General features: G+C 36.9%; 1 protein-coding gene across 1 annotated transcript in view; it reads left to right on the top strand.

Annotated features, from left to right (window-relative positions):
- LOC134839094 (dynein axonemal heavy chain 3-like) overlaps window positions 1–14,180 on the top strand; it is a 71,458-nt gene that overhangs the window by 34,027 nt on the left and 23,251 nt on the right. Inside the window, exons 28-44 of the mRNA XM_063854522.1 lie at window positions 320–454; window positions 750–1,100; window positions 1,921–2,038; window positions 2,413–2,597; window positions 3,039–3,200; window positions 3,382–3,665; window positions 3,773–3,890; window positions 4,205–4,351; window positions 4,556–4,741; window positions 5,508–5,944; window positions 6,460–6,587; window positions 6,849–6,973; window positions 7,280–7,465; window positions 9,594–9,761; window positions 12,919–13,052; window positions 13,393–13,660; window positions 13,990–14,112. Of these exons, the coding sequence (XP_063710592.1) occupies window positions 320–454; window positions 750–1,100; window positions 1,921–2,038; window positions 2,413–2,597; window positions 3,039–3,200; window positions 3,382–3,665; window positions 3,773–3,890; window positions 4,205–4,351; window positions 4,556–4,741; window positions 5,508–5,944; window positions 6,460–6,587; window positions 6,849–6,973; window positions 7,280–7,465; window positions 9,594–9,761; window positions 12,919–13,052; window positions 13,393–13,660; window positions 13,990–14,112 (3,255 nt within the window). The remainder of the gene's footprint in view (window positions 1–319; window positions 455–749; window positions 1,101–1,920; window positions 2,039–2,412; window positions 2,598–3,038; window positions 3,201–3,381; window positions 3,666–3,772; window positions 3,891–4,204; window positions 4,352–4,555; window positions 4,742–5,507; window positions 5,945–6,459; window positions 6,588–6,848; window positions 6,974–7,279; window positions 7,466–9,593; window positions 9,762–12,918; window positions 13,053–13,392; window positions 13,661–13,989; window positions 14,113–14,180) is intronic.

The raw sequence follows: 14,180 nt of genomic DNA, 5'->3' as shown, positions 1-14,180 counted from the left end.
AAAAAGAATCACGCCGAGCTTATATATTCCTAAGCGTAGACCGTTTCTCTTATAAAAAAAGGACGCGTTGTGGCGCATTCGGTATTGATGGTGCCGAGTAATAATGCAATTACGGATTCATGTCGCGTTTGCGCTGCTATTTGTAAGTTGAGCGGTTGCAAGATAGCCATAGCTTACGTTTAATTGAACTCTATTTCAACCTTAAATAATTAACCTACCGGTTTGGTCTTTGGCTGGTTGACTTAAAACAACAAAAAAATGGTATTTGCCGTTCTGTACAACCCAAACGCATGTATTGTATGTGTGTATTTGTATATAGATCTTCGAGATGATGTTGGTGCGTCATGGCTTCATGGTGGTGGGGGATGCTATGGGTGGGAAGACCAGTGCCATCATGTCCCTCAAGGCCGCCCTCACTGACCTCGCAAATGCCAGTCTCATGGATGCTACCAAGGTAATAGCAAACAGTAGCAATTGTTGTGTCAAAAACAAATCCACTGTGTCAAAAACAAATGTTTCGACGCATTGAAAGTAGATGCATAGCGTTCAATTGATTGATTTATTCCGACGGTTTTTTCAAACCTACAGCAAAACTATTGGAGGTTCTTTGAAATCTTAATTAAAAAAAACATTTTCAGCGACTTTTTTTTGCTGAAAAGTAGAAAATACATTGACTATTTTTTAAACGAGACAGAATTCCATCGCAGAATTCCAACCATACTACAGAATTACATCGCATAACATTGTAGGTCCAAACCAAAATCTTGAACCCGAAAGCGGTCACGATGGGTCAACTGTACGGACAATTCGACCCCGTATCACACGAGTGGACAGACGGAGTGTTGGCAGTCTCCTTCCGAGACTTCGCCTCCTCCCCCACCCCAGACAGGAAGTGGCTCATTTTCGATGGACCCATAGACGCCGTGTGGATTGAGAACATGAACACTGTGTTAGATGATAATAAGAAACTGTGTCTGATGAGTGGCGAGATTATCCAGATGAGTCCTCAGATGAGCATGATGTTTGAGCCGGCGGATCTGGAGCAGGCCAGTCCGGCTACCGTGTCCAGGTGTGGCATGATCTACATGGAACCCATGGAGGTCAGTATAGGGAAATTTTTCGTGTTAGTCACCCTCCTTTAAAAACCCGCAAAAAATATCATTTGGTATATACAAAACCCTAAACGAAACCAAATTTGTTTCAAAGGAAAGACAGCCTTTTCTACTTTTGTTTCCGGAGAGTGCGTGTAAAGCTTTAGAATATCAGAATTTTATAGCTCAAAATTTTTAGATTTCGCGTCGTTTGCAGGTTTTAATATGTTTGTGTTTCCCGCCGAAGGGGGAGGGGGTTGGAATAAAAAGGACGTCTGAAGGGCGTTTAAGGGCGTCTGAAGTTTTAGAAAATCAGAGTTTAATAGCTCAAAATTTTTTGTTTTTGGCTCAACGGAGGTTTACTCAATTTTTGTCGGCTTATTTGCCGCTCGGTTATTGTTTTTTGATACTTTTTAAAACCGGCGATTGTGTTGCTGAACATGCTTTCCTCAAATTGAGCATCTACGAGACAAGCACTTGGATTTTTTTATAGAAGTGGTTTTTTCGATATTGATTCAATGGATTTTGTTTCATTTTCTGTATGCTTTCTTGCAATGTGTCGCAAGTCGTGCGAAGCTCCGCGTCGAATCTGTGCTATAATTTTAATTAATTTGGTAATTTAAAAAAATGAAATTTCTTCAAGTTATTTTACTTTTTATACAAGCGCTTAAAGCAAATATGAGCCCTTCAAGAAGAGAAAAAGAAAAATTAACAATGAAATTTTCGGGAACGTCATGCACATTTGGTTAAGTTTTGTTTTTGCTTTTTGTTCGGACCCAAATATGATACTACTGAAGGAGCTTAATTATGTACCATTTTCTCTTTGCAGCTTGGTTGGCAACCAATCAAGAGGTCCTTCATGGAACATGATCTGCCACGAAACTTGACAGATGAGCACAAGAAGATGGTCGACGATCTGTTCGAGTGGCTCATTCCACCAACATTCGGTAATTTTCAAACTCATTGCAGCGTACTTCGGTGTAAAGTGCTTTCAATTTGTTCTCTTATTTTGCATGCCATCATTGATCATGTTTTGCTTCAGCGTTTCTTGCAATAAACAAATATTGGCCAAAAATCATAGATGGTCGCATGCAAAAATAGTATTCGATTCAGTAAAATTGGGTGTCGAACACTCTAAAATTCAAACCTCGTGCATAAATTGTGCAAGAACTACAGGTCAAAGCAGTTTGTTAAAACTTCGAATGCAATTTCTCAGGCTATGGCATTAAAAAGGTATTTTGCCCATTTCTGACCTCAAGTGACTGTTAATTATTACATTAGCTAGTTTTTAGTTATAAAGGGGTTTAAATTTTGTTTTCAGAATTTATTGATTCTAACTGCAAACTGTTCGTGAGTACTGGTCGAATCCACTTGTGCAGGACCATGCAGAAGTTGTACGTCTCTCTCATGGACGAGATCTTCGAGGCCGCAGAGGCAGCCGACAAAGAGGTGCTGGAGGATGAGTCATCAGGAACCACATCTGCCAAAAAGATGACAGAACAGCAGGTGGGTTCAAATAAAACTATGCAGATAAAGTTCATCTATTGGAATAAATTACACAGAGATGTTGGGTGCGACAGTTTTAACTTGAAAAGCTGTTTAGAAAAGATGCTTAAGAGTAGGCCAATGAAGTTCAAACAGTTGCACCCAATATGCCGGGGTTTTCTTATGCCTGGAAATTTTCTCTTGGCCACAGAGTCTCAGACAAAAAATGATTTTGATTTGGAGCAGAATATTTTTGGGCAGTCAAGTTTTACTCAATGGTTTTATTTTCATTTTTCATTTGCAGTTTTCAAAATAGTTATTTATCCGATACGTTATTTAAGAGAACATATCTTACTGACAGCAGTGTCTTTAAACCCCATTGGTCGTCTCATAAGTTCATAAATGAACGGAGCGGTATATTGAAAATGGTATCTGTCGATATAACTTCTAAAACTAATTTAGATCACAATGCACTTGCAAAACCTGTTCACGTTCTCTCTCGTCTGGACTCTGGGAGGAGCGATGACTGGGGATTCGAGGGCCAAATTTGACGCCTTCTTCCGAGAACTCACCAACGGAATGAATGACGACCACCCCAAACCAAAATCTGTCAAAATCAACAAAGTAACAATTACTTAATCCTTAGAGCGCAAATTCCTGAATGATTTATTTTTTTAAACCTATAAGTCCTTATACAATACGTTTCGCTTTAAACGCAATGCAGCATCAATACAGGTTTCAGTGCCTGCCGAAACTATAGAGTTATCAAAGAATCTGGGAAAAAATTGTCTTCTTTTCTTTTTAGAACAACAACTTCCCTGAGCGCTCCTCTGTATTCGAGTTTTACTTTCACAAAGGAGGATCTGGATCATGGGGCAACTGGATTGACTATTTGGATAAATCCAAGCTGCAATTGGCACCAGACGCCAAAGTATCTGACTTGACTATCCACACGAACGATACCGCCAGACAAATTTTTTTCCTGGATACTTACACTGGTCATAAGATCCCTCTGCTGTTTGTGGGACCTACAGGAACTGGAAAGTCTGTTATTGTGAATCAGTACCTGATAAAATTGCCGAAAGACAAGTGAGTCGAATTAAAATCAAATTTATAATTAATCTTGTCTTGTTCTATAGCTCAAATCATAAGATAAGAGCTGACATTTTAAAAACTAATCATTCAACCTTTCTTAGGTATCTGCCGAACATAGTAAACTTCTCGGCGCGCACTTCAGCCAATCAGACGCAAGACATCATCATGTCCAAGTTAGACAGGAGACGAAAGGGAGTCTATGGACCATCCATGAACAAGGTAACTTTTAACAGAAAGAAACTAATACTGGTTTCCTTGAAAAGAACTGATTGTATAACTTCAGAAAATAAAAAACCAGGTACAATTTCTCTTGGTGGCTTCTTTTCGTTCGATACATGAAAAATTGTCCCTAAGTTATATCGTGCATGGTTGTTTCAATCGAAGACGGCTCTTTCGAAAAATTATGAACTATTTTTTTTTAATCGAGGACAGTTCTCTTTCGAAAAAATGCGGCACTGACATAATTTAACTAATTTAGTTCGTGTTCTCAAAAAAATCTCAATCAATTTTTTTCACCGTTGAGTCGTTTGCAGGAGTGTGTGTTGTTTGTGGATGACCTGAACATGCCCATGTTGGAGAAGTATGGGGCACAGCCTCCTATTGAGTTACTGAGACAGTGGGTGGATCACGGAAACTGGTACGACCGGAAAGACACTTCCCGATTGGACATCGTCGACGTCGTGAGTATTGTTTTTAAATCATCACTAAATTTTGAGGCTTTGGTAAGGTAATTAAGTCAAGTCTTTTTTGAATACAAGTCTTTTGTCAAGTCTTTTTTGAATACAGTTTTTCAGGATTAATTATTTGAAGAAAAAGATTTTTTTCAGAAAGTACTCTGGCATGGAAACATTGAATTTTGTCTTAACGTGGCTTTAAATTTGCAGCTGTTGGTGTCTGCTATGGGACCCCCTGGTGGCGGTAGGAACAATATCACGGGGAGGATGATGCGCCACATGAACATAGTGGGAATAGACTCCTTCGACGACGACACTCTCCAGAAGATATTCACCACTATAGTCGACTGGCACTTCTCCAAGGGATTCGACGGATCATTCATGCGACTCGGAAAAGTCAGTTTTATTCCCTCGCAACACTTTTTGAGACACGATATTTGAATAGTTGAACAGATAAACAAGTGATAAAGCCTCGACCAAACTTTTGAAAGTTATATTCGATTGAAATTTGTTGCTCTAGGATTTTAAAAAAATTGCACTGTGCCTTTATTCTAGTTCAGGAAAGTTCATTTTTGTAAATCTCTGATACCTCAATTCTCGTAATTATAACGTATTTGGTATTGTGATCTTGTATTTCATTGAATCTTTGGTTTACTCAGCGCACCCTATGTTGTATATCTTGGCCAATTTTTATATTATTTTTCGATTTTTATCCATTCTCCATTCTTCGGACGAAAAAAGCAACGTTTATTTCAACAGAAGACAAGTAATAGTTTTCTTATTCCATCCCCGCTCAAAGTTCCACTGAAACAGGTTGTTTCAGAAAGACGTTTTGCGACCACATGCGACGTTTTTATGCTTCAAAACTTAGGTGCAAGAAAAACCCCAATACGAAAATCAAATCTTGTTAACAATCTCCCCCCCCCCCCCCCCCCCCAATAGGGATTGCAATAAGGGGGGGGGGGAATCGTTAACAAGGTACCAAATTCGTATATGCTTAACTGTTCAATTCTTTCTTTATAGGGGGAGATTCGTTACAAGGTACCTTAGGGGGGAAATATTTAACAAGATCCCACAGTTCTTCCAAACCTTTCCGATCGGAACAATTAATTAATATTTGCTTAAACTTCATCTTCAATTTAACGTTTGATATATGCTTCAGCTAATGGTGAACGCAACTAAAGTGGTCTACAAAGACGCCATTCATCACTTCCTCCCAACTCCTTCCAAATCCCACTACGTGTTCAACTTGCGAGACTTCGCTCGAGTAATCAAAGGTGTTCTCCTAGTCCCGGCATCCAACATGATCGAATCGGACAAACTGTACCGTCTGTGGATCCACGAAGTCTACAGAGTGTTCTACGATCGGCTAATTGACCAGGAGGACAGGGAGACCTTTTTCAGCATAGTGAGTGGAGCTATTAAGGACCACTTCAAGTCGAGTTTGGACAAGGTGTTGTCGCATTTGTCCAAGAGTGGCAAGGTCACGGATGAGGACATTCGATCGCTGTTCTTCGGAGACTACGTGTTCCCAGATGCAGTGCCTAAGATCTATGACGAGGTGCCAGATATGGATCAGCTGACGTCATTGATGGAACAGTAAGTTATTTAAAAACAAGAGTATTGGTTAATGTATAAGTAGAAAGTAGCAGCGAATGAGTCGGGTACAATAATCACTACAGAAAAGTATAACTGATCTATTACATTAAAAAAAACAAAGTATAGCATATAGATGTTTAAAAACAGTATCTTGATTCTAGATGAATTCTAGTGCTGAAACTTAGTCTGATGCACTCTTTTACGATTCGTTGAAATTCTCAAACTTTGAGGGTCTTTGATCATCTTGCAGAGTAAATGGTAAAATTATTTTTTAGCGAGTAAGTATCTTCATGCAATAGATCATGTTGATCATTTCATCAATTTGATAGTTGATTTTACATTTTTATGATATATTTCATGCTGAAAGTTTGTTCTGGGTTTCATTTCTCAAATTCCATCTGCAGAGAAAAGTTTATTTCTTTGCACATCATGTTTTTCTTCAATTGCATTATGGTGTATTTTTTGTGAATTTTTTGTTTCTCGGTTAAAAATTTGACACGTCTTTCATTTTTTAGTTACTTGGAAGAGTACAACACCATGACTAAGACACCGATGTCTCTTGTCATGTTCAAGTTCGCCATTGAGCACATCTCGAGGGTGTCTCGGGTTCTCAAACAAGACAACGGACACGCCCTTCTCATCGGTAAAAACAGTTCATCTTGTTAACATCTTTATTATTCTTCAACCTCTTAAATCACATAGTGATTTAAACGGGGAAAGGTAGGTTAAAATTGTAACATAGGCGTAGATTAAGGGAAACGTTTTGGCTTTGGCTGCCGTAAAATTTCTGTGAGGTTCCTTGACCAGTCTTTGACGATTCTTTCACCTTGAACGGGATCTATCAGGATTTGAACACCTGTTCCCAGAGCATTAGAATGCTATGAATTATATGTTCGCATTGCAGGAATCGGAGGTTCCGGGCGTCAATCGGCGACTAAGATGGCCTGCTTCATGGCTGACTACGAACTGTTCCAGATAGAAATCACCAAAAACTACGGAATACCGGAGTGGAGAGAAGACATAAAACGGGTCGGTTTAGTAATTGCTTCAGATCTTATGCCAATTGACTGTTAAATAAACACCAAAGAATAAAGAAATCGAATGCAAAGTGTAATTCGATAATTCAGTCCTTGGATTTTTCCGCATACATTTTCAACGTAAGATTGAATAATAGCAAAAAGGTTAAGACGTCGTTTTGTAATTTAGAAACGTACTATACTTTGTTTTGCACTGAAGTCTTCAATTCCAGTTCTGTATTTCGTGCTCAAAAACTGTGGACTGAATTTTAAAAATATCTTGTTGAAATAGCTGACTGGTTATGCGTTCTTTTTGTAGCTCATGATGAAGTCTGGTGGGGATGGGAAGCAGACGGTGTTTCTGTTCTCAGACAACCAGATCAAACAGGAGTCCTTCCTGGAAGATGTGAACATGATTCTGAACACGGCTGATGTGCCCAATCTGTTCGCGGCCGACGAGATGATCGAAATCATTGAGAAGATGCAGACTGCTGCCAGAAACGAGGTGTGATCAATTAATACATGTTTAATAGTGTGGGGGTAAACGGATATTTGTTGGAGTTGGCTGTTATTTGAAGGCTCTCAATCATCAATGCTCATTTAGCTGTTGATTCCAATTTGTGGGGAGAACGTTTCTGTAATGTTCCAGTTATTCTCAAAACATAAAACGAAATCCCAAACTGAGCTTTCGCAAAAATGAACTCTTCATCAGTTAACAATAATTTGGCCATTCGTTCAGATATTTACAAAACCAAACAAGGATAGCACAGAATGTTCCGACCATAGTCTTAAAAAACACAAAAATAGTTTTTTTTTCAAATTAGTGTCGTTTTTTTTCTGCGTGGTTTGATAAAAAGATCTGAACGAAAAAATAAAACATAGGCCTATTCGACAATTATAGTAAAATAGGCCAATTGGAAAACTTTTTTTTGTAGAAAAACGACTTAAAAAACAAGAAAAAAATTCAAAAAAAAATAAAAATTTGTTCAAATTTTTTGCAGAAATTTTTTGAGTTTTGAAGTTTTTGGTTCCCAAAATGGCGCTATAAAACTCCAAAAGTTAGCTTTATTTGGAGTTAAATTGAGTAAAATTTAGTTTTCATTGCTTAAATTAGACATAAAAAAAGTTATGGTAAGCCTGCACGCTAACTTTGTTAGCTTGAAATTAGACCAAAAAACAAAATTTTCAAAATGGGTTTTCTCGACACTGGTTTTTCATGATATTTTTAATGTCGTTTGAATCATGACTGAAATGGTTTAATATGATCTATCACTCGGTCCATTCCCTTGATTATTTGTGGCACCTGCTTCTGCGTGAAAAACAAAAAGAAAAAAACAAGGATAGCTGGTTACTGTGCAAGTAGCACATAATTTTCCAACCGCAGTCTTCAAAAAACAACAAAGTTTTTTTTTAAGTTTAGTGTTGTTTTTTTTCGGCATGGTGTGATAAAAAAATCTGATGTTAAAGTATAAGTTAGGCGTTTTTGGCACTCATGGTAAAAGATGTAAATTGGACTTGATTTTTCGCAGACAAATGACAACAAAAACAAAAAAATCCAAAAACAGTTTGAAAAAATTTCAAATTTAGTTTGCAGCAACGTTTTGAACTTTTTGGAAGATTTTGCTTCTCAAAAGGCGATTATAAACTCCAAAACTAGAATAATTTACTGAAAACTAAGCATAAATAAGCTGTTGTAAGCCTGCTGGCTCGCTTATTCGCTCGAAGTTGAAATAAAAATCGATACTGAGAAAACTTTTTAATATCGTTCGATTAACGGTTGAAAAGGTCTTCAATTTGATATATCACTCGACCCTTTCCGATATATATTTGTGGTATCTGATTTTGCGTGGAAAACAAAAAAGAAGAAAAAACTAAAAAACCCGAATACCAAGTTCCTCCCCATTTTCAATGTTCGGAACAACAAAAGTGTCTTTAAAACTTTCGTTGCTAAAAATTATACATTGAGTATTGCAGGAGAAATACACGGTGAGCATAATTGGCATTTTGTACCTGTGTTCAGATAGTTGGATGAGGTGTCTGAAAAAACTTGTTCCCTTTCTTGATTGATGTGATTGTCAGATACATGGTCATCCTTAGTTTCATGACTGTCCAAGATGAAACTACATTTTGTGAACAAAGTGGATTGGATGATCTCCTAGCGATCAACCGATAGTCAACCATAATCTAAACCCGAATCAAGTTCTAAACTCGAATCTTTTGTAATAAAAAAAAACAAAAATTCTGATTCTAGATTTTCAAAACCCATTAAGAATATATCGAAGATTGATGAGCACGTTGAGTAATGATGGCCTTTATTTGGAGTGAAAACTTTATTTATCAGAGTCTTTTTATAATGTTAGTGTGTTAAACAAAAAGATCTCTCAAACACATCCCGTTGATTTGACTTCTCACCACCCCATATCAGTATCACGGTAATTTAACACGTATAACATAACCAATCCAATGATATATTATTGTTCCTGTTGAACTTCATTTCTGTGATTCTTTGAACAAAAATGGATGAATCATGAGACCCTTTTTCAATCACAGCCCTTGTGTGAATAAGAAACCTGCCATGCTTCATCTTTTGGGTTGCCTTTTTCTTTCTTTTTAAACAATAAATTTCCTTTTAGGGCAAGAAGATAGACTCGACTCCACTGTCTATGTACAACTACTTCATAGACCGAGTGAAGGCCAATCTGCACATAGTGTTGGCCATGAGTCCAATCGGGGGTGCATTCAGAGAGAGGTTGAGGATGTTCCCAAGTCTCATCAACTGCTGTACCATCGACTGGTTCATGGTAAGTCACTCAACCCTCTCTACCATGCATTCCACCACATTCTTGGATTTTAGATGATCGGTCCCCACACCGAGCGCTCATATATCATAATCTATTATACTAACATTTTTAGTCAGTATCTATAAAAGAACAAACTTATCATTATAATCCAAAGAAAATGAATTATAATCCTATTATTTTTTATTTCATTATGAAACTTTATACTCGATTATAATGGGCGTTTTGAGAGGTTATTGATGACATTAGCAACTTTTCGCCATGTTAATAAATCGCCATTCGTCATCTTTTACTATCTCCATTCGTCCATGTTCAAGTAAGGGGGGTGGGGGATGTTTAATGGTTGAATGATATCAGCCGCACGTTATATTTCAAAAACAATTAAGTATAATGGATTATGTTGGCAAAAAGTAATCAATTTTAGTGCCAAAAATAATAGGTTATATTCGATTATCATGGATCATGAATATATATTTTTTGGAAAATTATCGATTTCAATGCCAATATAATTGATTGCGTTGTCTGATTTACACGTCAGTAATGGATTATAATGCATTTTTGTTTTGTCTCGGAAATCCATTATGATCTGTTAAAATCCATGAGCGCTCGCTGCGGTTTGTTTTAGCTGCAAAATTTAAGTTGAAATAATATCTTTATGATGTGTTTAAATAAGGAACGGAAAGCATTTCTTCTTCTTTAAAACGGAAAAATATTTTGGATTGGTTAGTTTACTATGTGTTCTTACCCTTGCGATTAGCAAGGGTATTGCAACCGGGTATTATACTTTTCCCCGTAAAGAACTTTGTTCACATACGTAAAACTTTACACGTGTTTCAAATTCATATTGTTCAAAATCAATCAACAAGCCTGATGGTAACACAAACTCTGCTTGATGCGACGAAAGCTTATTTTTTGAATGTTCTCGGGACCTGTTGCTTTTGGAAACTAGAATTTGTTTGCTTTATCGGACTATCTTCAAACTTTTTATTTTGTCGGATTAGTTCTCGTAGCACACTTTTAAAAAGTTCTGCTTTCGTCTAAGCTTCTGAATAACTTTTCTGAAGACATATTGGTGTAAGTAATTGTTTTACAAGTTTGTTTTTAGGAATTTCTTTTTTTTTGAAAAATTTGAAGATTTTTTTGAGCTACTGAAAGTTTTGTTCTGTCGATTGCAGTGCACGAATTTATTACATATGCAATTATTATGCTCGCAATTAGCCAGCCTGATCAAGTTGGAGCATAAATCTTTTCTTGTAAACAACTTGTCCATCAAAATCATATTATGTCCATCAAAATCATTTTATATTAAAAAATTGTTCTATTAAGAATCTGCTTACCTTTGCAAAAAGCAGGGGTATTGCAATCGGATACTAGATTTTTTTCCTGTAAATAACTTTGTTCACAGCAGGTAGTAAAAACCTTCATTTAGGTAGTAAAAAGATGTTTTCCGTTTCCGATTGTATTTTTTCCATTTAACTTAAAAATTTGTGGTTTTTGGCCAAGATTCCATCGAGTCATGTATCGTGTTTTTTTAATGGAGTTCATATTTTTGTTAGTTTTCTATCGGCTTATATCATGGATTTAAGTATGGATTTAATTTTGAGTATTACACTTGCAATAGCAAGTGTCGTGTTATCGCGAACTGGAAAATTTTCTCGTAAAGAATTTTTAACCTTGCAATAAGCAAGGGTATTGCAATCGGGTACTAGGCTATTTTTCCGGGGGCTGTTTTTGAACTTCATCCGATACAAATATGAAATTCTTTTTTTAGCTTTAACTTTCCAACTTTTGTCAAATTTTTTTTCAAGCTATTTTTTCTAACATAATTTTTCAGAATTGTTTTTACTTCTCTCCTTTTTTAATCACTATTTTGTAGCGCAGTGTTTTTGCATCGCAAGTGTTGCGAAGCTCCTCTTCGCCTCTGTGTACACGTCTCAAACTTGCTTTGTTATTGAATCTCAACAGCTTCAAGGTTCTCTCCCTCTTGGCCTAGAGGTAACGCCGCTGTCTTTGTATCCTATGGTCTGTAGTTTGATCGCGGCCGGGTTTTGATTTTTTCAGATTGTATGCAATTGAAATTTTTTTCCGGTAAAAACTGATAAGTCGGACTTTTGCTTATTTGCTTAAATTTTGTCTGTTAAGTTGCCACATCACGGTTTTTGCTTGTGCTGCAAGCAACTTTCATTGAAGTTGCAAGTGTCAGTGTTGTTTTTTGTAGTTTCTGGAGTGTGTTGAAACTTAAAAAAATAATGAAGCCATCTTTTTTCGTTTAAATTTGTCTGATCATAGATTGTCGGCTTTTTTTCCTCTTCGTAATCTTTGTTCTGTTACTATTTTAATGGTCAAATGTCTGGCAAGTTATCCCAGAATGAACTTCTATCGAGACATACGACTATTCAATTTTTGGTGAACTTACTTTTTCAACATTTTTTTTTCGATTTTTGTACGTTTTCTTTTTAAGGCTTGTGTTGTATAGCAAGTGGCGCGAAGCTTCGCGTCGCCTCTGTGTTTTAATTGTGGTTTTAAATTAACCAACTCCGGTGTAATATAATTTCCGTTCTCTCGCTCTTGTTTTTTTTTGTTTTGTTTATTATGCTTAAAACTTTCTCTGTTAATACCTAATTGGCTTCGGGGATGCGTTTGAGTTTTTTGAGGGGTGTTTAAAGTTTCTGAAAAGTTTTTTTTTTTATAAAAACAGTTTTTTTTTGCTCACTATAAGTCTGCTGAAAAATCATCGGTTCTTGTTTCTATTCAAGTTAAATTTTAATTCTCTAATTTGGCATGTTTTTTTTTCAAAATGAACTTTATTCAAGCCAAATTGAGTCAAAAAAGAACTTTTTGGTAGGTCTAGTTTTTCTCGACATTCTCAAAACGTGTTTTCGACTTAGCGGCTTTCGTCTTTTTTTCCGTCTGCTTGTTGTCATACTATGTTTGTGTTGTATCGCAAGTGGTGCAAAGCTCTGCTTCTCCTCTGTGTAAAATATTTTTATTATTATAACACATTTCCAAGCTGCAGAACCAAGCTACTTTTCAATCAAATGATGTTATATTGAAATCAAGGAAACTGTCTGGTAAATTGAAGAGAGTTTTTAGACTACAGTTTTTTGTACAGGAGGGTAAAAAGTACATAGCGACCGTGATGATGGTATGATGCGTTTAGCCGTGGCCGTCTGATGCACTGGAATTGGTTGCCAACCGGTTCCTGGAGTCCCTGGACATGGAAGACAGTGTGAAGGCGGCCACTGTGTGGATGTGCAAATACTTCCACGAGGACGTCCGACAAATGTCCATCAGGTCAGTCCTCATTTGTGATCACAGAAAATATATTCCGAAAAATAAACACTGAAATAAATTTGATAGATTTGAAATGTTATTCGGTCTAGGTCAAATTAGAAGAAAAATAATTTAAACAATAGCTTGATCCTTAAGCTATTTCAAAAAATAACCATATCAATAGCTATTTTTTGAAAATTGGTTTAAAAAATTGCACTTCAAGCTCAAAACTATCTACCTTTTTTTTAGCTCCTGGCTTCATAAGTACCCAATTTCAAAAAGATACTGTCTAACCAAGTCATATTTGAACTCGTAATGAAATTTAAAATGCTTCATTGTATCTCATGATGTATTTTTGCAGGTTCCTGGAACAACTGAAACGTCACAATTACGTAACTCCCACTTCGTACTTGGAGCTCATCAAAACGTACAAGAAACTCCTGACCCAGAAGCGAGAGGAGATCTCACAACTGAAGTTCCGATACGAGAACGGTCTGGAACAGCTGGCGTTTGCTTCTTCTCAAGTGTCGGTGATGCAGGCTGAGCTGGAGGCCCTGAAACCTGAATTGGAAAAAACTTCAGCCGAGACTGATAAGATTATGGTCAAAGTGGAGCAGGATTCCGTCGAGGTACCGTTATTTTCATTCAAATGGGCCTAAAAAGGAACAAAATGATTTTTTTAAATAGGTCAATAATGCTGCGATGTGAAGAGATAGACGATCAGTACATACATGAGTTATTAGCTTGTGGGTAAATAATCTTAGCAAAAATTGGCAAAATAGGGTTTGTTGTAACAGAGAAAAACAATTGTTGTCTTTTAAAAATGTTGAAATCATTTCGATACGTTTTCGAACACTGATACACTAAAACTAATAGATGGAATAATTTGTACCTCAATTTGTATCGTGATTTAGGCATAGTTTACGTCATCGAGACGTTATAATAATTTGAACTTCAGGTGGATGCGAAGAAGGAGATAGTGGCGGCGGATGAGGCAGTGGCCAATGAGGCTGCAGCTGCCGCGCAGGAGATCAAAGACGAGTGCGAGGCAGATCTGGCTGAGGCCATGCCCGCCCTAAATGTAACACAACCCTACAACTCAAACTCCCCATATCTCGACAAAATAAACGATATCAAATAATAGACAGC

The sequence above is a fragment of the Symsagittifera roscoffensis genome, chromosome 2, assembly GCF_963678635.1.
Source record: "Symsagittifera roscoffensis chromosome 2, txSymRosc1.1, whole genome shotgun sequence".
NCBI classification, from domain to species: Eukaryota; Metazoa; Xenacoelomorpha; order Acoela; family Convolutidae; genus Symsagittifera; species Symsagittifera roscoffensis.
This window is presented reverse-complemented; position numbering and strand designations above follow the sequence as displayed.